Genomic DNA, 23,143 nt, shown 5'->3' with positions numbered 1-23,143 from the left:
CTCTGTAGTAATTGTTCTCACTCTCTGAAGTTAACTTTGCCTTTTATTCTTTCAAAGCCAATAAATAAAACACCAGTCCTTTACCGAAATCGATTTTTTTCCCTTTCTCTCACTCTTTCAATTTGTCCGCTGTGCTCTTTTGTAGAAGAAATCAGTTGTAGTCGGGTCTGAATCTAGAGAGAGTTGGGCTTTTCTCAGGCCTACAAATGTCCAAGACAAACCGTATATAATGGCAGTGTCCTTCATCAAGGAATTGAGAGCCCAAAGCAAGTCAGCCTTAGTGGAATTTGAACACAATACAAAAACATGAAATGCCGCTAAGCATTTTGCCTGGTGTGCTAATGATTTTGCCAGCTTGCTGCTGCTGCATCATCATCATCATCACCACCACCACCACCACCATCATCATCATAATAATAATAATAATTATAATAATCATCATCATCATCGTTTAACGTCCATTTTCCATGCTAGCATGGGTTGGATGGTTCAACTGGGGTCTGGGAAGCCAGAAGGCTGCGCCAGGCCCAGTCTGATCTGACAGTGTTTCTATGGCTGGATGCCTTCCTAATGCCTAATAATAATAAAAATAATAATAATAATAATAATAATCCTTTCTACTATAGGCACAAAGCCTGAAATATGGAGGGAGAGGACTAGTCGATTACATCAACCCCAGTGTTTCACTGATACTTAATTTATCGACTCCAAAAGGACGAAAGGCAAAGTTGGCCTCGGCAAAATTTTAACTCAGAACATCGCGACAGGTGAAATACCGTTAAGCATTTTGTCCAGCATGCTAACGATTCTGCCAGCTTGCCACGTTTATATCATGGCAGCATCTTCATGACTCCATCAAGGAATTGTGAGCTCAAAGCAAGTCAACCTTAGTAAAATTTGAACTCAAAACATAGACAGATGAAATGTTGCTTAGCATTTTGCCCGGTGTGCTAATGATTCTGCCAACTTGCTGCCTTATAATAATAATAATAATCCTTTATACTATGGACACAAGGCCTGAAATTTTGGGAATTAGTTGATTACATTGGTTCCCAGTACATAACTGGTACTTATTCTATCAACTCCAAAAGGATGAAAGGCAAAGTCAACCTTCGCAGAAGTTGAATGTAAAGATGGACAAGATGCTGCTAAGTATTTTGTTTTGCCAGGCAGGCTAACGATTCTATCAGCTTAATAATAATAATAATAATCATCATCATCATCATCGTTTAGCGTCCGCTTTCCATCCTAGCATGGGTTGGACGGTTCAACTGGGGTCTGGGAAACCAGAAGGCTGCACCAGGCCCAGACTGATCTGGCAATGTTTCTACAGCTGGATGCCCTTCCTAACGCCAACCACTCCGTGAGTGTAGTGGGTGCTTTTTACGTGCCACCAGCACAGGTGCCAGACGAGTCTGGCAAATGACCACGATCGGATGGTGCTTTTTATGTGCCAGTGACATGAGGCCAGTTGGGGCAGCACTGGTAACGGCCACGTTCGGATGGTTCTCTTACGTGCCACTGGCACTAGTATCACAGCTGCAATTTCCATTGATGTTGATCGATTTCGATTCTCACTTGCCTCAACAGGTCTTCACAAGTAGAGTTTTGTGTCCCAAGAAGGAAAGGTATGCATAAGTGGACTGGCTACATCCCGTGTAGAAGCCACGGGTTATGGTCTCACTTGTCCTGCCGGGTCTTCTCACGCACAGTATACTTCCACCAACGCCTCACACAAATTAGGAATTATTTTTCTCAATGGTGATATATAACTGCTGATTCTGTGGATCATCTCAAATTTATAAATCTTTTTTTCTTTTAGGTTCATCTAATAAGCAACTGGATCCATTGGACAAGAAACTTCTTGGGTTCCTGAAGAAATCTTCATCAAAAAAGCACAGACACAAAAGTAAGCACACATCAAAGAAGTCAGAAAAGGTATGTGTAGTATTTCACTTTATTTCATGTAACCCTTAATATTTCAGGTAAGCTTTGAAGTCATTTCAACCATTTCGTTATCATATTTCTGTTGGAAAACGTTTTGCTAGTTTCAATTAAGTTTTATGCATTAGTTGAGGTAGCGTGGTTCAGTAGTTAGGATATTGTACACATGATTTCTTTTATACATTTTGAGTTTTGACTGTGACCATGCTGGAACACTGTCTTTAGTCGAAGAAATCATCCCCAGCACTTATTCTTTGTAAGCCTAGTACTTATTCTGTAGGTCTTTTTTGCCAAACTGCTAAGTTTTGGGGACATAACACATCAACGTCGGTGGTTAAGCAATGGTTGAGGAGAGGACAAACACAGACAGAAAGACACACACACACACACACATATATATATATATACACACACATATATATATATATATATACACACATATATATGTATACATGATGGGCCTCTTTCAGTTTCCATGTACCAAATCCACTCACAAGAGTTTGGTCGGCCTGAAGCTATAGTTGAGGACACTCGTTCAAGGTGCCACACAGTGGGACTGAACCTGAAACCGTGTAGTTGAGAAGCAAGTTTCTTATCACTGTAAGATTGTAGTTTCGATTCCTGTACTGGGCGATGCGTTGTGTTCTTGAGCAAAACACTTCAAGTTGCTCCAGTCTACTCAGCTGTAGAAACGAGTACCGCTTAGTGGAAGCGTATCTCTTTGTGGTTAGGTTGTTAGATTCATGTGGTTTTTAATCCTTGGATTGGACGATCTGATGAGTTTAGCCTGGAGAGGGATAGGCTCTGCCAGGCTTTCTTGCCCTAGATAGGCTGCATGGCTGCAGCACCCCAACGATCCCCAAGGGGTTAAGGGACTTGTCAATTGAGGTGGTGTCCTGATCTTGATTGTTGCATTCACTACTTTTGGGTTGTGTAAGTTCCAACCTTTTTCAAGTGTCTTGTGATTTACCTTAGTACTTTGCCTGGATATGAACTCTGAACCACTAGGTGACTGCACTGCATTTCAGCACCTTTATCCGCTATGCCATGCCTGTAGGCAGAGTCAGAGTGAATTTTTAAGGCTTATAAACCTCCATTGATGTCTTATGTCAGTTCTGTACTGATTGGGTAATACAATTATGTATTGGTCAAAGTAGTGTCCTCATCTTGATTGTTGCTTTCACTATATTTCAGTCGTATAAACTCCAGCTTTCTTCAGGTGTCTCATGTTTTGCCCTAATGCCTTGCCTGGATTGAACTCTTGATGTAAAATAATCTTGTCATTATTAAACTAGTGTTTCTGGAACATAAATAAGCATGAAATTTTGGTTAGAATTTTAAATTTATCTTTTATCTTTTTCTTTTACATGTTTCAGTCATTAAACTGCGGCCATGCTGGGGCACCCCTTTGGCGAATTTTTAGTTGAATGCATCAGCCTTAGTACTTTTACTTTTTAAAGCTTGGTACTGATTCTGTTGGTCTCTTTTGCTGAACCACTAAGTTACGGGGACATAAATGCATCAGCACTGATTGTCAAGCAGTGGTGGGAGACAAACATTGATACAAAGACATGCAGACACACACACACTAATATATATATGATGAGCTTCTTTCAGTTTCCATCTATCAAATCCACTCATGAGGCTTTGGTTGGCCTGAGGTTGTAGTAGAAGACACTTGCCCAAGGTGCCATGCAGTGAAACTGAACCTAGAACCATGTGGATGGGAGCAAGCTTTTTACTACAGCCAAGCTTATGCCTAGGTTACTTTTAAAAAGGAAGTTTCTATCATAGAACCAAGGGTGTTCGTAGACAGGTTGGTATCAAAAGGGTTTAATACCTTGTGTAATATAAACAGTACCATAGTTTACATTATTTTAGTATGTAAGTTACTTTAGCATTTAGGTAACCTAATTTGAGAACTTATTAAAAAAAAAAAACTAAACTTCTTGTCCTTAATGTGAGTGTTTTGTGACTTGTCTCAAATTTGTTTATATTGCAGGATAAGCATCGGCAAAGAAAAGATAAAAAACAGAAAAAGAAAAAGAAGAAAAAGAAAAAACACTCGTCATCAAGGACATATGATTCTTCCAGTTCTTCATCATCATCCGCAGACTGAGTTTTCTCAATCAATCCATTTCACCTGCTGTCATACCATATTTATAACAAGGTTAGTTCTGTTGTTGAATTGTTGTTGCCTATATGAACCTACAATTGAAGTTTTACAAAACGGATTGAATTTTATACTTAAAAAGGATAAGATTTAAAAGTTCTGAGTTTAAACTCCACTGGTTTGGCTTCATCCTTTCACAATCAATAAAGTGCTAGAGCTAATTTAATTTGTAAAGATTGTGTTCTTCCTGTTTAGTAAAGGGGAGATTGCACTTGATGTTATACATTTTCTTCAGAAAAAATACAATGTTTTTATTGACACTTTCTCATTTAAATTTGCAAATATATTTAGTCTTGTAAGAAATTATTTTATTAGGATTACCAGATACTATAGTCATGATATATTTCATGTTCTGTCTGTAAATAGGAATTCTATTTTGAGACTGTTATCCTTATTAAGTCAACAATCTAAAATGTTTTTTCTGTTAGTACTAATAACTACTTTTGGTATATCATCATCATCATTTAGTTTCCGTTTTCCTTGCTGGCATGGGTTAGATGGTTTGACTGGAACTGGTAAGCCAGAGAGCTGCACCAGTGCTCGTCTGTTTTGGCTTTGTTTCTACAGCTGGATGCCCTTCCTAATGCCAACCAGCACAGGTGTCTACTATGTGGCACAGGTGCCTTTCATGTGTCACAGGCATCTACTATGTGGCATAAGTGCCTTTCATGTGGACTGCATGTATGGTAAAGTATCTTAGCTGTGGAGTTGGAATGGATAAAAATGTATCAGCTCAAAAATAAAATTCTAATAACTCTACTTGTGAAGACCTGTTGAGGCAAGTGAGGATCAGAATCGAAATTGATCAATGGAAATTGCAGATGTGTTACCAGTGCTGGTGGCATGTAAGAGAACCATCCATTCGTGACCGTTGCCAGCGCCGCCCTGACTGGCCTCGTGCCGTTGGCATGTAAAAAGCACCATCCGTTCGTGTCCGTTGCCAGCCTCGCCTGGCCCCCGTACTGGGGGCACATAAAAAGCACCATCTGTTCGTGGCCGTTTGCCAGCTCTGTCTGGCACCTGTGCGGGTGGCACGTAAAATGCACCCACTACACTCACGGAGTGGTTGGCATTAGGAAGGGCATCCAGCCGTAGAAACACTGCCAGATCTGACTAGGCCTGATGAAGCCTTCCGGCTTCACAGACCCCAGTTAAACCGTCCAACCCATGCTAGCATGGAAAACGGACGCTAAACGATGATGATGTATTAAAATTTCCAATTTCACAGATACTAATTTGACTGTTTCTGCACTGAAAAACAATCAAATCAGATTTAAAGGTGTTTCTCAAAGAGAATTTGGCAACAGGAATTCTGTTTCTGAGAACAAAATGTTTATAAATTTTGGATTTAGATTTTTTTAGCTTCTTTTCTAATAGATACGTTTTTCTCAAACGTGTTGTAGGAATAAACGTTACAATTATTTACAATATAATTTCTATTTCACTCAATGTAATCTCTCAATGTTATATTCACTTAAATTTTATATTCAAACAATACTTTAATCTTGCAAAAGGTAAGTTATTTATCTAAAGTAATTTTTTATTTTTTTAAATGGTCATTAAAGGATTCAGTCTTTTAATTTTAGCTTCAAATGTAATTTAGATTTCTGAAATGGTAAACAAAGATGTTTGTAAATTTTCTTTTATGGTTACTGTTATCAGACAGGTAGTCATGATGGGTATAGCAGAAAAGATTATTATTATTATTGAGTGAGAGAGCACCAGATGCCATCAAAGTGACACCGGGGTAGAAATGTACAGCATCATCGTCAGCGTACGTTAAATAATGATGATGATGTACATTTCTACCCCGGTGTCACTTTGATGGCATCTGGTGCTCTCTCACTCAATAATAATAATAATCTTTTCTGCTATCATCATCATTCGACCGTGGTTGAGACAATGGAATTTACTATGCTACACCAGACTTCACGGTCCATCATAGCATTACGGAGGTCCTGTTGCTGGATGCCTGTATCCCAGATTACATCAGGGTAGGAGAGTGTGTGCCCTCTGGTATCGCGAGTAGATGGCTTCCAGAGGAGAAGAGTAGAAATTGCCTCGTTTTCAGTTCTACAACAATGTCCAGCAAACTGGACTCTCCTACCTTTCACGAGAGATGATACAGGTGGTAGTTTCCCATATATTTGTATTTTGGTTGGATGGCGCTTCCACGAGAGATTTTGAGCTCTCATAAGGAGGCGAGTGTAAGTTCCATCCAACCGCCTGGTTTCTGAGCCATATAGTAGAATTGGTTTGACTGTCGCTTTGAAGATTTTCTGCTATGGGCACAAGGCCTGAAATATCAGGGGAGGTTCTTTCATCTTGTCCCCTAATAATGTCCGTCGTAGGTGAGCTGCAAGATGCAGGAGGAAAGAGTGAAAGAAAGTTGTGGTGAAAGAGTCAGAAGTTTCACCATTACCTTCTGCCAGAGCTGCGTGGAGCTTAGGTGTTTTGCTCATAAACACACACATTGCCCGGTCTGAGATTCGAACCTGCGATCCCTCGACCGCTGCTCTAACCACTAGGCCATGTGCCTACACAGTAGAATCATTATAATTAGAGTGCTAAAAAGTAGCCCGGTGATTCATACTGTCCATGTATGTTGCATGCTTTCAGTTAACATTAAGAAATATATGATTAGTCAAAGTACATATGGAGGAGTTAGAGCCAGTGCTGTTATAAATTAATGAGTTGAAGTCAAGGCTGAAAGGTTTTGTGAATTAAGAGCTCTGATTTGAATTGTTAACCTTTTTACTGACATCATTTATCTTGGCCAGTTGCAACAGAACTGATATCTTATTTTATCTTTTATTTATTTTAGATGCTGCTTTTCCTGTGATGTTCACCTGAATTCTGTTTTCTTTTTTTTAATGAAACCTCCTGCAACGAAACAGTTCTCTTGAAGCTAGGTGCTTATTTCATGACAAACCCATCTGCAGCAGAAGTAACTGTTGGCAACTGCAATATGAGCATTTAGGAACAGAATTCATTGATTGGATGTTTTGTTTGTCAATATCCAAACAATAAATTGTAAATATCTCGGTAAATGTTTGTTTGTTTTTATCATTGAGGTGGTGAATTAGTAGAATCACTATTGTTTGTTCCTTCTCAAGCCACGCCTGGCTCATAGGGCCAGTTTCCCAGTTTCCTTGGCGTATAGGTTCCCCACCTGGACGGGACGCCGGTCCGTCGTAGGTGAGCTGCAAGATGCAGAGGAAAGAGTGAAAGAAAGTTGTGGTGAAAGAGTCAGAAGTTTCACCATTACCTTCTGCCAGAGCTGCGTGGAGCTTAGGTGTTTTGCTCATAACACACACATTGCCCGGTCTGAGATTCGAACCTGCGATCCCTCGACCGCTGCTCTAACCACTAGGCCATGTGCCTACACAGTAGAATCATTATAATTAGAGTGCTAAAAAGTAGCCCGGTGATTCATACTGTCCATGTATGTTGCATGCTTTCAGTTAACATTAAGAAATATATGATTAGTCAAAGTACATATGGAGGAGTTAGAGCCAGTGCTGTTATAAATTAATGAGTTGAAGTCAAGGCTGAAAGGTTTTGTGAATTAAGAGCTCTGATTTGAATTGTTAACCTTTTTACTGACATCATTTATCTTGGCCAGTTGCAACAGAACTGATATCTTATTTTATCTTTTATTTATTTTAGATGCTGCTTTTCCTGTGATGTTCACCTGAATTCTGTTTTCTTTTTTTTAATGAAACCTCCTGCAACGAAACAGTTCTCTTGAAGCTAGGTGCTTATTTCATGACAAACCCATCTGCAGCAGAAGTAACTGTTGGCAACTGCAATATGAGCATTTAGGAACAGAATTCATTGATTGGATGTTTTGTTTGTCAATATCCAAACAATAAATTGTAAATATCTCGGTAAATGTTTGTTTGTTTTTATCATTGAGGTGGTGAATTAGTAGAATCACTATTGTTTGTTCCTTCTCAAGCCACGCCTGGCTCATAGGGCCAGTTTCCCAGTTTCCTTGGCGTATAGGTTCCCCACCTGGACGGGACGCCGGTCCGTCGTAGGTGAGCTGCAAGATGCAGGAGGAAAGAGTGAAAGAAAGTTGTGGTGAAAGAGTCAGAAGTTTCACCATTACCTTCTGCCAGAGCTGCGTGGAGCTTAGGTGTTTTGCTCATAAACACACACATTGCCCGGTCTGAGATTCGAACCTGCGATCCCTCGACCGCTGCTCTAACCACTAGGCCATGTGCCTCCACAGTAGAATCATTATTGTTGATGAAAATGCCTTGCAGTATTTATTCTGGCTCTTTACATTCCAAGTTCAAAGTCTATCATGGTCAACATTGCCTTTCATTCTTCTGGGGTTGATAAAGTACCAGTTAACTACTAGGGTTGATTTAATCAACTGACACCTTCTCCCAAATAATTTAATTTGTATCTTTCATGCTGGTGCCACATAAAAAAGAACCCATTGCATTCTGAAAAGTGGTTCATGTTAGAAAGGGCATTAGCCATAGAAAACAGCTAAGACAGAAAACTGAAGCCTACTGTGGCCCTCCAGTTTGACAGCTCCTGTCAAACAGCCCAACCCATGCCAGTATGGAAAACAGACGTTAAATGATGATGATGTCAGAAATTATTATTATGGCAACCAATGCCAGAAACAGTAGAGTAACAATGCTTTGAAGTATTCAGTATCGTCCCTTCTTATTCTCAGGATTCAAATCCGTTCAGCGACTGGTTTCCCCTTTCATCCTTACACAAAAGAGTGCCTATAAAATGAAATACCAGTGTAGTATGTGCATGTTGATGTAAATATCTGTTCTTTCCCTTCAAATTTGTGGTTTTGTACTTCAATTAGAAAGCAAATTTAGAGTGAGAAAGGCTAAAGGTGCTTAAGAGAAATACATAGAAAAATTTTCAGACACTAGACAGCTGTGAAACAAGAATACACTTTACACGCACGTGTTCAGATTCTTAAATATTTTCTCTCTCTATGAACATTGAAGTTATACTTCAATGAAGAGACTCACTAACAGTTTATATCTGGTAAATTATCATAAAGTTTGCAAATATTTCTTACTTAAGAACCCAAGTATATTTCCACAAGCTGTCTATCAATTATGGTTGCATATGAATCAGTTTATCTACTTTGTTATAGAGAAGTGGTTCTCAACAGGAGTCCATATAAGATTTCGTTAAAACTTATGTGTAATAAATTGGTCATGTTTCTACAATACACAGAATAATTAAGTAGTTTTTAGACATTGAATGGCTATGAAGGTCACCCCTCCAGAGTAAAAGAGGAATCAAAGGGGATTTATAGACACAAAAAAGTTGAGAACCACTGCTAAAGAGCTCCTCCAGGCAATGACAATGTAAATACAGCAAGGTCTTAAAGTTTGGCATTCTGTGTTCAATTTCTAATAGGAATCTAAAAAAAATAAAACGTCATAAATATTGGTACAATTCAATTAAGCCTACACCTAAACCCTGAGGGTGCATGGCTCAGCAGTTAGTGTCAAGCTCACAATCATGAAATCATGAATTTGATTCCCAGACTGGGCTGTGTTCTTGAGCAAGACACTTTATTTCATGTTGCTCCAGTTTACTCAGGAGTAGAAATGAGTTGCAACATCACTGGTGCCAAGCTGTATCAGCCTTTGCTTTTCTTTTGATAACATCAGTGGTGTGGAGATGGGATTCTGGTAGGCATGGGCAACTGCTTGGACATGTGCCTTGGGGCGGGGAACTTTCTAGGTGTAATCCCATGGTCATTCATGACCAAAGGGAGCCTTTACCCTTTTGCCCCTCCAATAGAACCATTAGAACCATAATCATGCGCAAGTAGGGTACCAGATATTCTATCATAAAGTACCTGTTCACTTCAGCTACTCCATCCTACACATACCAAGCTGAATACATATAGTTAAAAAGTTCGTGGTTTCAGGGTTGTTCCTACTGCATGGCACATATCTTCTGCTATAGTCCCAGGTAAACTATAGACTTGTGAGTGACTTTGGTGGACAGAAACTAAAAGAAGTGTCATGTATGTGAATGTGTGTTTGTTTATATTTGTGCACTACCAGTGTTACTAATTCTAATACATCAGCAACTTGCTTTGTATCTTCAAAGGTATGTGAAATAAGAGATTCATTACTTGAAAAACAGGTAAGGGTTATTGGTAAGAAGGGCATCTGCTATGAAAACATATTTACTAACCTGTTTCTTCTCAATTGTGAAATATGTTATTAGTTGTGATGGAAAACACACAATGTGTGTGTCTCGCTATGTTTTAGTCTTGTAGCTACCTGGTCAAGATCAGAAGTCACTGCTTTTCTGTCTAACTAACGACACAAAGAAAAGGAAAAACATTTCTAAACAAAAATAATGCAGTCCACAAAGATTTTATTAATTATAATACATATACAGGGTCAAAGTAAATTACTCTCTTCAATATAATGGAAAGTCCTTGCAGTATAGAACTATGAGAAGATGAAAGAATACTGTTGAGGCTGCAAAGGGAAATGAATGACAATACAACATAAGAAAAACTGAGCAGGGAGAAAGAAGAAAAAAAAAAAATGGTATTTAGATCTGTTTCTAAAAAATATGGGCATTTTTATTGCTGTCACCAATTGGTTTTGTATCGTTTCTTTTGTCATCATTTTGCTGAAAACGACATCGTTCAGTATGCCATGGAATTTAGTATCATTACCACATATTAGGGGTTTGTTGTGAAAGGAATGTTCGAATTCGTTGAAGGAGTTCTCGTTTAACATCATCAGGAACAAGAGCTGAAGTAAAAAAAAAAGGAAAAAATATTTATCAGTATACTGTCATCATTTTATGTTCAATTTTCTATACAGAGATGGCTTGGACAGACAGACCATCATGATCCAAGTCAGCTCTTATTTAGAGTTACTGACATCTTAAATGACTCAGAAGGTTATGTCTTGCACACAGGTTCCATTATTTTGATGTTTTCCATAGCTGGATGCCCTTCCTAACACATGCTGCCACTTTATAGTGTATGTAGTGGGTGATGGGATTGCAAGAGACAGAGACGGCGAGAGCTAATAACTATCAGAGATGGATGATGGTACATGGTAATAAAGAGTCACTCGGAGAGAGAGAGTATGATGACCTGCAGCAGAGAAGGGTTATGGTACTGGTCAGTGTATGGACAGATTTGTTGTCATATTCCTCACTAAACAGGCATCGAGACATGGGATTGATAATGACTTATGGTAGAAAGATTGAATATGGACAGATCAAATGAGGTGCAAGACATGGCTGTGTGGTGAAGAAGTCTGCTAACCAACCACATGGTTCCAGGTTCAGTCCCACTGCGTGGCACGTTGGGCAAGTGTCTTCTATTATAGCACCAGGCAGACCAAATCCTTGTGAGTGGATCTGATAGACAGGAAATTGAAAGAAGCCAGTTGTGTGTGTTTGTCTCCTTTTCTTGGCATTGTGTGACAGTTGTAAATGACTGTCATTGTCATACAAGCACTTTCATTCATCTCCAATATTTCACATGAACACGTTTGGCGGTGGAGAAATATTACCTTGCTTGGAAACAGGTGAGGATTGGTAACAGGAAGGGCATCCGGCTGTAGAAAATTTGCCTCAAACTTCATCCAACCCATGCAAATATGGAAAAATGGATGTTACACAGATAGAGTTTTACATTAATAGGACAGACAATGAGTGCTAGATGAGAGAGTAACAAAGGGTGTAGTAGACGGAGACTCAACAGGAATATAATGAGCAAGAGATACATAGTAGAATATACAATGTATCTCAACCTACCATTATTTTATGACTGTTTTGCCATACTTATATTGTTGGGCAATTTTCTATAGCATTGTGTGTCCTCACTTGTCATGATTCTTTGTCTCCTTTGTGAGGTTCAGCATCTTAAAATCAGTTACCCTAACTTTGTCTCATGCCTTCCTAAATTTCCTTCTTCCAGCACCTCTTTATACAAGTGGTATCTTCCACACACATTGTATGCCCATATCAGATGGTTTCTCTTCTAGTCAATTTTTCTCTCAGCTTGTGTTCTGTTGTTTACACACACTAAGATTACACATCCAGTTCTTTTTTACAAATTCCACTAGATTCTCCAAATGTCAGCTTATCCTCCCTTTTCTATATGTCCCCTGGAACACTTACTCTCTTTTTTTTTACTCTTTTACTTGTTTCAGTCATTTGACTGTGGCCATGCTGGAGCACCGCCTTTAGTCAAGCAACTCGACCCCAAGACTTATTCTTTGTAAGCCCAGTACTTATTCTATCGGTCTCTTTTTGCCGAACCGCTAAGTGACGGGGACATAAACACACCAGCATCGGTTGTCAAGCAATGCTAGGGGGACAGACACAGACACACACGCATACATATATATATACATACATATATACAACGGGCTTCTTTCAGTTTCCGTCTACCAAATCCACTCACAAGGCTTTGGTCGGCCTGAGGCTATAGTAGAAGACACTTGCCCAAGGTGCCACGCAGTGGGACTGAACCCGGAACCATGTGGTTGGTAGGCAAGCTACTTACCACACAGCCATTCCTGAATGACTATGATGCAGCAGAAGAGACACAAACATACCTCGACCAGTTGGTGTTATCTGTGTGACCAAATCATCAACCGTTACACATTCAAGTCCTTTTTTCTTCACTATGTCTGAAAAACAAGAACACAAACAAATAAGGATATAAATTGCAATATAACATTGATTTCTGACATTGTAATGTAGTCTCAAATGTATGACAGAAGAGTTTTATCAATTGAATCAACATTAATGTATAGCTGATATTTTATTTTATTGTACTGATATGATTGAAAGTTATAGTTGAAGTATAACACAGAGGATCACAATCAAATATTAAAACATCCTTTGCCTAGCACTCTAGCATTTCTGCTAACTAATGATAATTATAATAATAATGATAGTAAAGGGTTAAACTTCCTTTGGTCATGAATGACCACGGGATTGCACCTAGAAAGTTTCCCTCCGAGGCACAAATCTGAGCAAGATGGTCTATGGAAGACCAGCAGTCGCCCATGCATACCAGCCTCCTCTCACCACGCCACTGATGTTACCCAAGGGAAAGGCACAGGCTGATACAGCTTGGCACCATTGACATCGCAACTCATTTCTACAACAGATTGAACTGGAGCAATGTGAAATAAAGTGTCTTGCTCAACTATACAGCCTGGTTCGCAAATTGAACTCACTACTTCATGATTGTGAGCCCGATTCTCTAACAACTGAGTGACAGTAATTGTTTTTAATTTAGGCACATGGCCATCAATTTTGGTGGGAGAGGGTAAGTCGATTATATTGACTCCAGTGCCCAACTGGAACTTATTTTATAGACTCCGAAAGAACGAAAGGCAAAGTTGACCTTGGTGGCATTTGAATTCAGAATGTTAAGATATAGAAAAAATACCATTAAGCCTTTTGTCTGGCATGCTAATCATTCTGCCAGCTTGCCACCTTTAATTGTTTCTAATTTAGGCATAAGACCATCAATTTTGGTAGGAGGGGTTTAGTCAATTACATCAACTCCTGTATTGATTGTTATTATATTTCATCAATCCACAAAAAAGGAATGATAGGCTAAGTTGACCTAGGTGGGGTTTGAATTTAGAAGATCCATAACTGAATATCCTAAGCTCCTACAATCCAGCCAACTTACCTCCTTGCATAATAACAAGGCCAAACATTTTGAGTAAGGAGTTTAGTTGAATTAGTCACCTGCAGTATTTGAATGACGCTCAAGAGCAGCAACAGAGTGAATTATCAACTTTAAACGCATGTGCAAATATGTGTCTCTGTGCAGTTCTGAGCACACAGATCATCATCATCATCGTTTAACGTCCGTTTTCCATGCTAGCATGGGTTGGATAGTTCAACTGGGGTCTGGGGAGCCAGTAGGCTGCGCCAGGCCCAGTCTGATCTGGCAGTGTTTCTACAGCTGGATGCCCTTCCTAACGCCAACCACTCCGTGAGTGTAGTGGGTGCTTTTTACGTGTCACATGCAATAAATTATAGCAGCACATCACCATTATATGCCATACTCTACTAAAGTCTCAGAGAGACCACACTCTTACTCTGAGATAAAGTGGAAGTGGTTGTCTTGGAGGAAAGGGCTGCTATGAACGGCCCTTCATTCCTCGCATTGCAGTGCAGCTGATTCTGTGTAAGAAAGGGAGGAACGTTTCCCCATCTGCCCTCTGGTACTTTATACTATTGAACCTGTTTAGACAAGAGACGATGTTGATCTTGGAGGGATCTGAATTCAGAATACAAAGAGTTAAAATAAAATACCACAAGGCATTTATTTGAGGCCTTAAAGACTCGACCAATCTATAACACTGAAATGGAGATGAACATGAAAGAATGAAAAGTAATTATTTACACTGTAATACTAGCCTTTGCAATGTGCTTTCAGTTGGTCCCTCCATCCACATTCAATTAATCGAGTTCTTAATAACTCCTTTAACCTGAAATTATTAAGAAAGAAGAGATACCAAAATTAAATTACCTTCAATGAATGTATTTGATTAGGAAAAGTCAAGTGACTGACTATTAATCACACTTATTGAAACAATTATAATATCTGTTTTGACAATGATGATGAGCCACTTGGAGGAGATGAAAGGGGTCCAAGATGACTGATGATATGCTGTTCTCGGGAAGACCAATCCAGCTCATCAGTGAGGTTCTGTCAAACCTTCCCCCAACAACTCATCTTCTAAACTCGCTAGTGCTGGTGCCATAAAAAAAAAACAATTGAATAAATAAGCATTACGTTTAACAGAATAATCTGAATACCAGTGGGTACTGCAAGAATATGAAATAATTATGAATTATATAGAACTACTGACAGCTGAGGGTTGCAAACTTGAATGAATTTATAAAAATAGTTTGAATGGTCAAATCATTTAAAACTCGTTTCTTTTTATCTTTTACTTGTTTCATTCATTGGACTGCAGCCATACTGAGGCTCTGCCTTGAAGGGTTTTAGTTGAACAGATTGACCCCAGTTCTTATTGGTTTAACCCGAGCTGGCAAGCCCAAGAGCTGCACCAGGTTCCAGTCTGGTTTGGCTTGGTTTCTATGGCTGGATACCCTTCCTAATGCCAACCACTTTACAGAGTGTGCTGAGTGCAGTTAATGTGGCACTACATGAGCACTATTACATAGCACTAGCATCAGTGTTTTTTACATGACACCGGTGCAGGAGTCTTTCAGGTCAATCCCCTTCGCCAGGGGAAGCATAGTTCTTCTTGAGTGCAGCAAGGTGCCAGGTATCTCAGTCCTTTGTCATGTTGCTTCAACTAAGAGTCCAATTTCGATAGTGTATGCAACTTACTAGAAACTCACTCCTATTCCACACTCCTTCTCACAGTGTTTCCAATATTGACTGCTCTAGTTCATTATTAAGCCAATTCTACTATTAAACTGGTTAATAATTAAAACATTTACATTAATGCTCCAGCATGGCCACCATTAAATGAATGAAACCAGTAAAAGAGTTTGCCATAATTACCTTTCTCTTTCACCACTCTCCATCAGTTGCTGGTTTATTACAGCTCGAAGCTGAGCATCTTTGGCTTTCCTTTCAGGATTTCTTCAAGACAAATTAGACAATAAATAAACAAAACAAAGAAAACCCCACAAAACACAAAAAAGTATTTTAAGATTACGAAAATCATAATGAATTAAAGCAATTCAATTTAAAGTTGTGTAATTTAAAAGTAAAACATTTTCATCCATTTTAGTGACATATTTAGATTGTTGTGTGGTTAAGCTTATTTTGCAAGCATGTGGCACCTTGGACATGTGTCTTCTACTATAGACTTGGGTCAACCACTGCCTTGTGAGTGAACTTGTTAGATGGAAATTGTGTAGCAGCCTGTCATGGTTAGTGCTGGTGATATGTAAAAGGCACTTGTTCTGGTAACACAAAAGAAATCTGTACTAGTGATACATAAAAGACACCCAGCTCATCCTGTAAAGTGGTTGGCATTAGGAAGGGTATCCAACCATAGAAACCATGCTAAATCAGAGTGGAACCTAGTTCAGCTCTCCAACTTGCCAGCTCTGGCCAAACAGCCCAACCCATGCCAGCATAAGAAACGGATGTTAAATTATGATGATGATGATGATGATATTCACCTTGTACCTTGACCTTGCATCTCTCTCTCTCTCTCTTTTCAGATGGGCAAGACATGTATGCACCACTTCTGCAAGACATCGGCCCCTGTCCCTCCATCTAGCTTTCTTATTCCTCAATACTGTACCCCACTTAGTTGAGGGAGTTTTGTCTTGCAAGTACTTGGTGATCTCACTAGTGCTAGTGCCATAAAAAAGAAAAAAAAAACACCCTCTACACACTCACTTTGTGAAGTGGTTGGTATTAGGAATGGCATCCAGCTGTAGAAACCATGCCAAAGCAGACACTGGAGTTTGGCACAGCCCTCTGGCTTGTCTCATCATCATTGTTCAATGGGTTGGATGGTTTGACAGGAGCTGGCCAGGTAGAAGACTGCACCAAACTTCTGTATCTGTTTTGGTACAGTTTTTACAGATGGATGTTCTTCCTAAAACCAACCACCCTGCAGAGTGGCCTGTCTATTCATTTCAAACCATCCAACACATAGCAGTATGAAAAAAAGGTTGTTAAATAATAATGAAGATGAATGATAATTATTATGTAATTAATAAAGTTGCCTGACATCTAGTCAGAGGCGTTCTTCAATGGAGGATTAACGTAATTGACTTCAAGGAAGTGCTTCTCCACATTTTAACCCTTTAGCATTTAAACAGGCCATTTCTGGCCCAAATATTCTACCTGTTTTATGTTCAAACCAGCTAGAGCTGGTCTATCACATTTACCCAACAATAACATTCTAAAAATAAGCAATCACATCACAAAAGTCTCAAATCTATGAGATAATGCTTGATTAATTCAAAACAATTGAATAAATAAGCATTACATTTAACAGAATAATCTGAATACCAGTGGGTACTGCAAGAATATGAAATAATTATGAATTATATAGAACTACTGACAGCTGAGTGTTGCAAACTTGAATGATCAAATCATCTAAAACTCATTTCTTTTTATCTTTTACTTGTTTCATTCATTGGACTGCAGCCATACTGAGGCTCTGCCTTGAAAGGTTTTAGTTGAACAGATTGACCCCAGTTCTTATTGGTTTAACCCGAGCTGGCAAGCCCAAGAGCTGCATCAAGTTCCAGTCTGGTTTGGATTGGTTTCTATGGCTGGATACCCTTCCTAATGCCAACCACTTTACACAATCTGCTGAGTGCAGTTATCGTGGTACTGTATGAGCACTATTACATGGTACTGACATGTGTGCTTTTTACATGGCACTGGTGCAGGAATCTTGCAGGCCAGTCTTCTTCACCAGGGGGAGCAGCCTTGACACATCTGCTGTGGATTATGGGTCTTCATGAGCACAGCAAGGTGTTGTTTGCTCCTTCTTGAGCCATGCCTGGCTCATAAGGGCCGGTTTCCTGGTTTCCTTGGCGTATAGGTTCCCCACCTGGACGGGACGCTGGTCCATCGCAGGTGAACTGCAAGATGCAGGAGGAACGGGTGAGAGAAAGTTGTGGTGAAAGAGTCAGCAGAAGTTCGCCATTACCTACTGCTGGAGCCTCGTGGAGCTTAGGTGTTTCGCTCATAAACACACACATCACCCGGTCTGAGATTCGAATCCGCAATCCCTCGACCGCGAGTCCGCTGCTCTAACCACTAGGCCATGTGCTTCCACATACAGCAAGGTGCCAGGTATCTCAGTCCTTTGTCATGTTGCTTCAACTAAGAGTCCAATTTCGACAGCGTATGCAACTTACTAGAAACTCACTCCTATTCCACACTCCTTCTCACAGTGTTTCCAATATTGACTGCTCTAGTTCATTATTAAGCCAATTCTACTATTAAACTGGTTAATAATTAAAACATTTACATTAATGCTCCAGCATGGCCACCATTAAATGAATGACACTAGTAAAAGGATTTGCTATAATTACTCACTTTTCTCTTTCACCACTGTCTTTCAGTTGCTGGTTCATTGCAGCTCGAAGCTGAGCATCTTTGGTTTTCCTTTCAGGATTTCTACAAAACGAAAAGTTTCAATTTACCAAATCAACTCGCAAAGCTTTGGTCAGCCTGAGGCTTTAGTGGAAGACACTTGCCCAAGGTGCTATGCAGTGAGACTGAAACCCAGAACCATATGGTTGGGTAGTAGGTCTCTTACCACACGACCATGCCTGTGCCTAATAATCATTATTTTCACCGCATATTTTTTTGGCAGAAGTGGGGCATGGTTTATTAAATCAGCTTCAATGGATAACTGGTATTTTTTTCAATGCAATTTCAATGTATAACAGGTATCTATCAGTCAAGGTAAAAATGAAAAGTAAAGAGGACTTCGGCAGGATTTGAACTCAGAACACAAGGCGCAATAGCTAAATGCCACACAGAATTTTGTTTAGCTTTTTACTGATTCCACCATCCACTGCTGATAAGTCCTTTTAGAGTAGACCAATAATTATTAAAGGTATGGTAACAATCTACTGAATAAAGACCAGTAAATTATCGGCAGTTATTTATTCCAATCTTAGGCAGATAAAACTTAAACAAAGCCAAAGTTAATCATGAAAAAAAGAATTCACCTTAGAGTGTATATGGGCCTGGGCCATGCTGTTACATAATATAATTTTGTTTCTTAAAGCCATAAGTACCAACTAACTGATTAAATGCATTAAGGAAAGATCTGGAATTTGAGGAAACTGCATCAGCAAAAGTTATGTCATAAAAGTTTGTACAAGAAAAAAAAAGCAACCAGCATTTCAGGCATTTGTTCTTTTAGAAATATGTGTATATAGGCCCAGAGTGGCTGTGTGGTAAGTAGCCTGCTAACCAACTGCATGGCTGGTCGGGAGTGTTGGACTTGTCAACTTTTGGGAAGAAGTACATAGTGGGAGTGTGGGGTAGCAGGATGTAATGCAAAGGAGTTGAACTGGTGAGCCATAGTAGAGATTAGCATTGTGTTTGCAAGGATACTATTTCTTGGAAGTTTTTGATAAAACTGGTAGTCACTAAGTTGACAGAGGACATTGTCTCTGTAGAGATCAATGTGAAAAAACCACTGCTGCTCTGCCTTCTTGACAATGTCACACCAGTAAGAGAACTGACAAAGTGTGGTGAGCCCCGGAGGAGGGATGTTGAGCCAGCATCATCCCTTTCAAAGACCAAAATAATTTGCACTACCCTAAGTTAAGCATCTGATTAGAACAAGAGGAAAGGAGCAAGAGTGGATGTTGTGAGTCACAGATGAGTCGCTGTAAAAAAACTAATAAGGACATATCCAGTACATTAAGGAGAAGGCAAGGTCTCTGGTAAGGAGCTAGAAGGGTAAAACTGAGTCCAAAATGGGGTAGAATGACACGATGATGATGGAGGCACAAGCTGATGAAGTGTATGTGACAACCAAATCATCTTTCAGTGAAGATGCCAGCGAAAAGATGTAGGTTGAGTGACAGCAGGCTGGAAAAAGGGAAAGTAGATACCTTCTGTGTTCATAGTGTATACTCTGTATGTATAAGTTTTTAAGTTAGGCATAGTGAAAAGAGGTTGCAGGTTATATTGTAATAAAAGGGTAGGATCCAGAATCCAAGGCAACTTGCGGTAGTCTGTGTTGGTGAAAGTTAATCCACAAAAGTTCACAAAAGAAAAGTAAAGCACATTGAAATGTTGAGGATGAGTGAAAAATCTAACATGCCAGGCACTTGGTCTTCTTTGGAGAGAGAGAGAATATAGAGGCCTTAACACCACCTTCATAGATGGATTAAATAACTTCAAAATATATGTGGTTTCAAAAATTAATGTCTTAATGAGGTTCTAAAGACATTACCATAAGTTGAAAAGATCTTTACTACTGTACACAAAAATCTGTGGTGTAGTTCTGCAAGAATTCACTCTAATTTCGTTTGATAATTATAACAGGATAACAGTAATACAGCATATGATGCATCCTTCTATACTCAAGAGTAACCTCCTATGTTTTCAACCTTTACTTTTCAATTATGCTGCCTCATGATACTGATGTCTTTATACTAATATAAAAGTATGTTGAGTTAATCTTTCTTGGCACAGTATGAGAATGATTTTATTGCATTAATCTTCTAAACTTATGGATTAACTGTTGAGAATCTGACAATTTTTCAGCATCACTAGACACAAACTGATGTCACTCAAGTTGAAAAATCTTTGGCCCAAGTGTACATTCATTATATGCTTCAGTGAGCTTCATTGCAATAAAAAGCTTGGAAAATGTTGCCAGCTAAATACAAAAAGGTTATAATGATATAGCATAAAAACCTAGAGACAAATGTCTAAAGGGAACAGGAGAAAGACATAACTGTCAAAATGTGCTACAAGCTAGTAAGTACTAGACTTTAAAAAAAACTTTTAAATAAGTACTGGGTTCAATTCGTTCAACTACAGTTCTTGGCGGTGCCCCAGCATGGCCAAAGTCAGCAACCAGGAAATGATCAAAAAGTGACTTAACTGCTTAACCCTTTTGTTACTGTATTTATTTTGAAATGCTCTGTTTCTTTCAATTACTTCAAACCTTTAGTGTTTAAACCAGCCATATCCGGCCCAAATATTCTATATGTTTTATATTAAAACTGGCGATATCTAACCTCTCACACCTAACCTACATTGACATTCTAAAAATAAACAATCACATCATTGAAACCCCAAAGCTATAAGATAATGCTTGATTAATTCAAAACAATTTGAGTAAAAAAATATTACATTTAACAGAGTAATCTGAATACTAAAGGGTTAAATATAACAAAGAATTTAGTAAAATAACTTAGTTATCATGAAGCTAGTGTTAGGAACATAAAATGTGACTAAGGTTCGGTGGAAGATTTTAATTCAAAACTTATGGAAACCAGACATTTGTACTCAGAGCCAGAGCCAGTTTCAGCCAGGTTGGTAACGAAAGGGTTAATATAACCAGATTGATAACTTGAATTTTAACTGGTACAACTTATATTAATAATAGTGATGATTATAATGATAAATTCAAGGCCCATAATCATTTACTTTAAGATAGTTTGAATCGATTCAAGTGTATTTAGTAATAAATCAATGAACACAGAAAGAGAAAAAAGATCAATCCAGACAAGACTGAACATAAGAATGAGGCTGTAAAGATATTGTTAAAGAAAAAAACAAAAAACAAAAAAATAAGTACCCTATAATAAGAAACCCAGACAAACTAGTCCGTGTATTTCAAACTTAATCTGACTTTCCTAGCTCAATTTTTATGTATATATTAACTCCTAGAAAATATCTACTGCACTAAAGTATCGCAAAGAATAAATAGGTTAGGCAAACCTCAGGGTCAATGGTGTGTAAAATATGTAAATGAAAGAATATAACAGGTTTTTTGAGAACAATAAAATTAGGTAAGCACAAGAAAAAATAAAGTGGTGTGTGTGTGTGAGAGAGAGAGAGCTTCATATATCTATGTCAAGAAATGCAAAGTTGAATAGACGTGATTTCTAATTTGATTATCTCAAATAATTCCATCAAATTTTAAAGTAGTTATCTCTCTTCATAATTATTATAATAAAATAAACATATAATCATTCACATAATAGGATTATAAAATTACTATAAAATAATCCTTTAAAGCCTAATATCAACAATATTAAACCTCCAATGTTGGCACTTGTCACAATTACATCTCTAAACATAATCAACAATTTTATTATTTCAAGTACAAAGCAAGGAAAAGGATTAAAAGGAACTTAATTCCATCAGACATGTAAAGTGGGGTTATTTGCTGTCAATAAGCTAAGTGTGCAGGAGAGTAATTCTAACTTAATAATGACCCAAAGCAGTCTATATTCTAATTTCAGGGGTACTTCCTATCATTATAATTACCATGTTAATGCTCTTAGGTATAGCATTAACTGATACTTTACTTGCCTGTAGTAGAGGGTACAAATCCCCTGAATGTATAGTTACCACCAATAAATTAACTTCACTCTACCTATGAATATAAATTTGTTATAATGTAATTCCCACTTCTTTAGAATACAAGATCTGATGCAATGAATAACAGTGCTGTGAAATAGCAAGGAAAATTCATCTGACTTAAACTGACAGTCGAGTTTTGAGTCAATGCCTTTGTCAAGAAGCATCAGCCGGAGTGTTGCAGCTTCCCACAGCTCCCATCCTCAAGTAGTTTAACGAAAGTATTCCATGAGAAATCATTATGCAGTGACATTAAGGCTGTGTGCGTTTTCACACCTTCAAGTATTGAATATGAATAAATTTAACATAGAATGAGAAACCAATTGTAACAGTAATGTCACAATTAGCTGTGTGTGTGTATGTGTATTCTTTTATTTGCTATAGTCATTAGACTTTGGGGATCTTTTCCTTTTGAACGGCAGACAATTTCTAGTTAACTAAACACTTTAAAACTTCGTATACTGGTAGAATGTGTCAAAATAAAACATTTTTTTCTCTTGGCTTTCTTGAGAAAATTGTAATTTGTTTGTTTAACGTAGTTTAATTTTTCGAATTTTAACCAATCCTATGCCCTCTATTGAGCTAAAATCATTTGCTGCATCTAAAACTGAGACAACATCCTGTCACTAACCCTCAACCTCCCCCCCGCCAACCCTAAATTTTTTTATATTAATTGTTAAATTAATTTAATTGTTATGCGTGTAAAAAAACTAAAGCAATGGAATTAAATTAATTTAACAATTAAGAAAAAAAAGTTAGGGTTAGGGGGGAGGTTTAGGGTTAGTTACAGGATGTTGTCTCAGTTTTAGACGCAGCAAATGATTTTAGTTGAATGGAGGTAATCGATTGGTTAAAATTGCCGAAATGCTTGGATTTTCAGACAAAATATCTTACAAACTATAGAATTTTCCCAATAAAGCTAAGAGAAAAAGATG

General features: G+C 38.4%; 2 protein-coding genes across 3 annotated transcripts in view; one reads left to right on the top strand and one right to left on the bottom strand.

Moving 5' to 3' along the window:
- Positions 1-7,162, top strand: part of LOC115221755 (G patch domain-containing protein 1-like) — a 147,953-nt gene extending 140,791 nt beyond the window's left edge. Inside the window, 3 exon segments of the mRNA XM_029791973.2 lie at positions 1,823-1,938; positions 3,947-4,114; positions 6,942-7,162. Coding sequence (XP_029647833.2) covers positions 1,823-1,938; positions 3,947-4,063 — 233 coding nt within the window. The 3' untranslated portion in view covers positions 4,064-4,114; positions 6,942-7,162.
- Positions 7,163-10,486: 3,324 nt separating this feature from the next.
- Positions 10,487-23,143, bottom strand: part of LOC115221718 (transcription and mRNA export factor ENY2) — a 23,062-nt gene continuing 10,405 nt past the window's right edge. The window contains exons 2-6 of one of the 2 annotated variants that reach the window (XM_029791926.2): positions 18,183-18,263; positions 15,669-15,749; positions 14,549-14,619; positions 12,718-12,792; positions 10,487-10,893 (exon numbers count right to left, since the gene is read on the bottom strand). In XM_029791926.2, the coding sequence (XP_029647786.1) occupies positions 10,811-10,893; positions 12,718-12,792; positions 14,549-14,619; positions 15,669-15,749; positions 18,183-18,263 (391 nt within the window). In that variant the 3' untranslated portion in view covers positions 10,487-10,810. The remainder of the gene's footprint in view (positions 10,894-12,717; positions 12,793-14,548; positions 14,620-15,668; positions 15,750-18,182; positions 18,264-23,143) is intronic. The other variant, XM_029791927.2, reaches the window with a different exon arrangement.

Source organism: Octopus sinensis, linkage group LG18 (genome assembly GCF_006345805.1).
Source record: "Octopus sinensis linkage group LG18, ASM634580v1, whole genome shotgun sequence".
NCBI lineage: Eukaryota > Metazoa > Mollusca > Cephalopoda > Octopoda > Octopodidae > Octopus > Octopus sinensis.
This window is presented reverse-complemented; position numbering and strand designations above follow the sequence as displayed.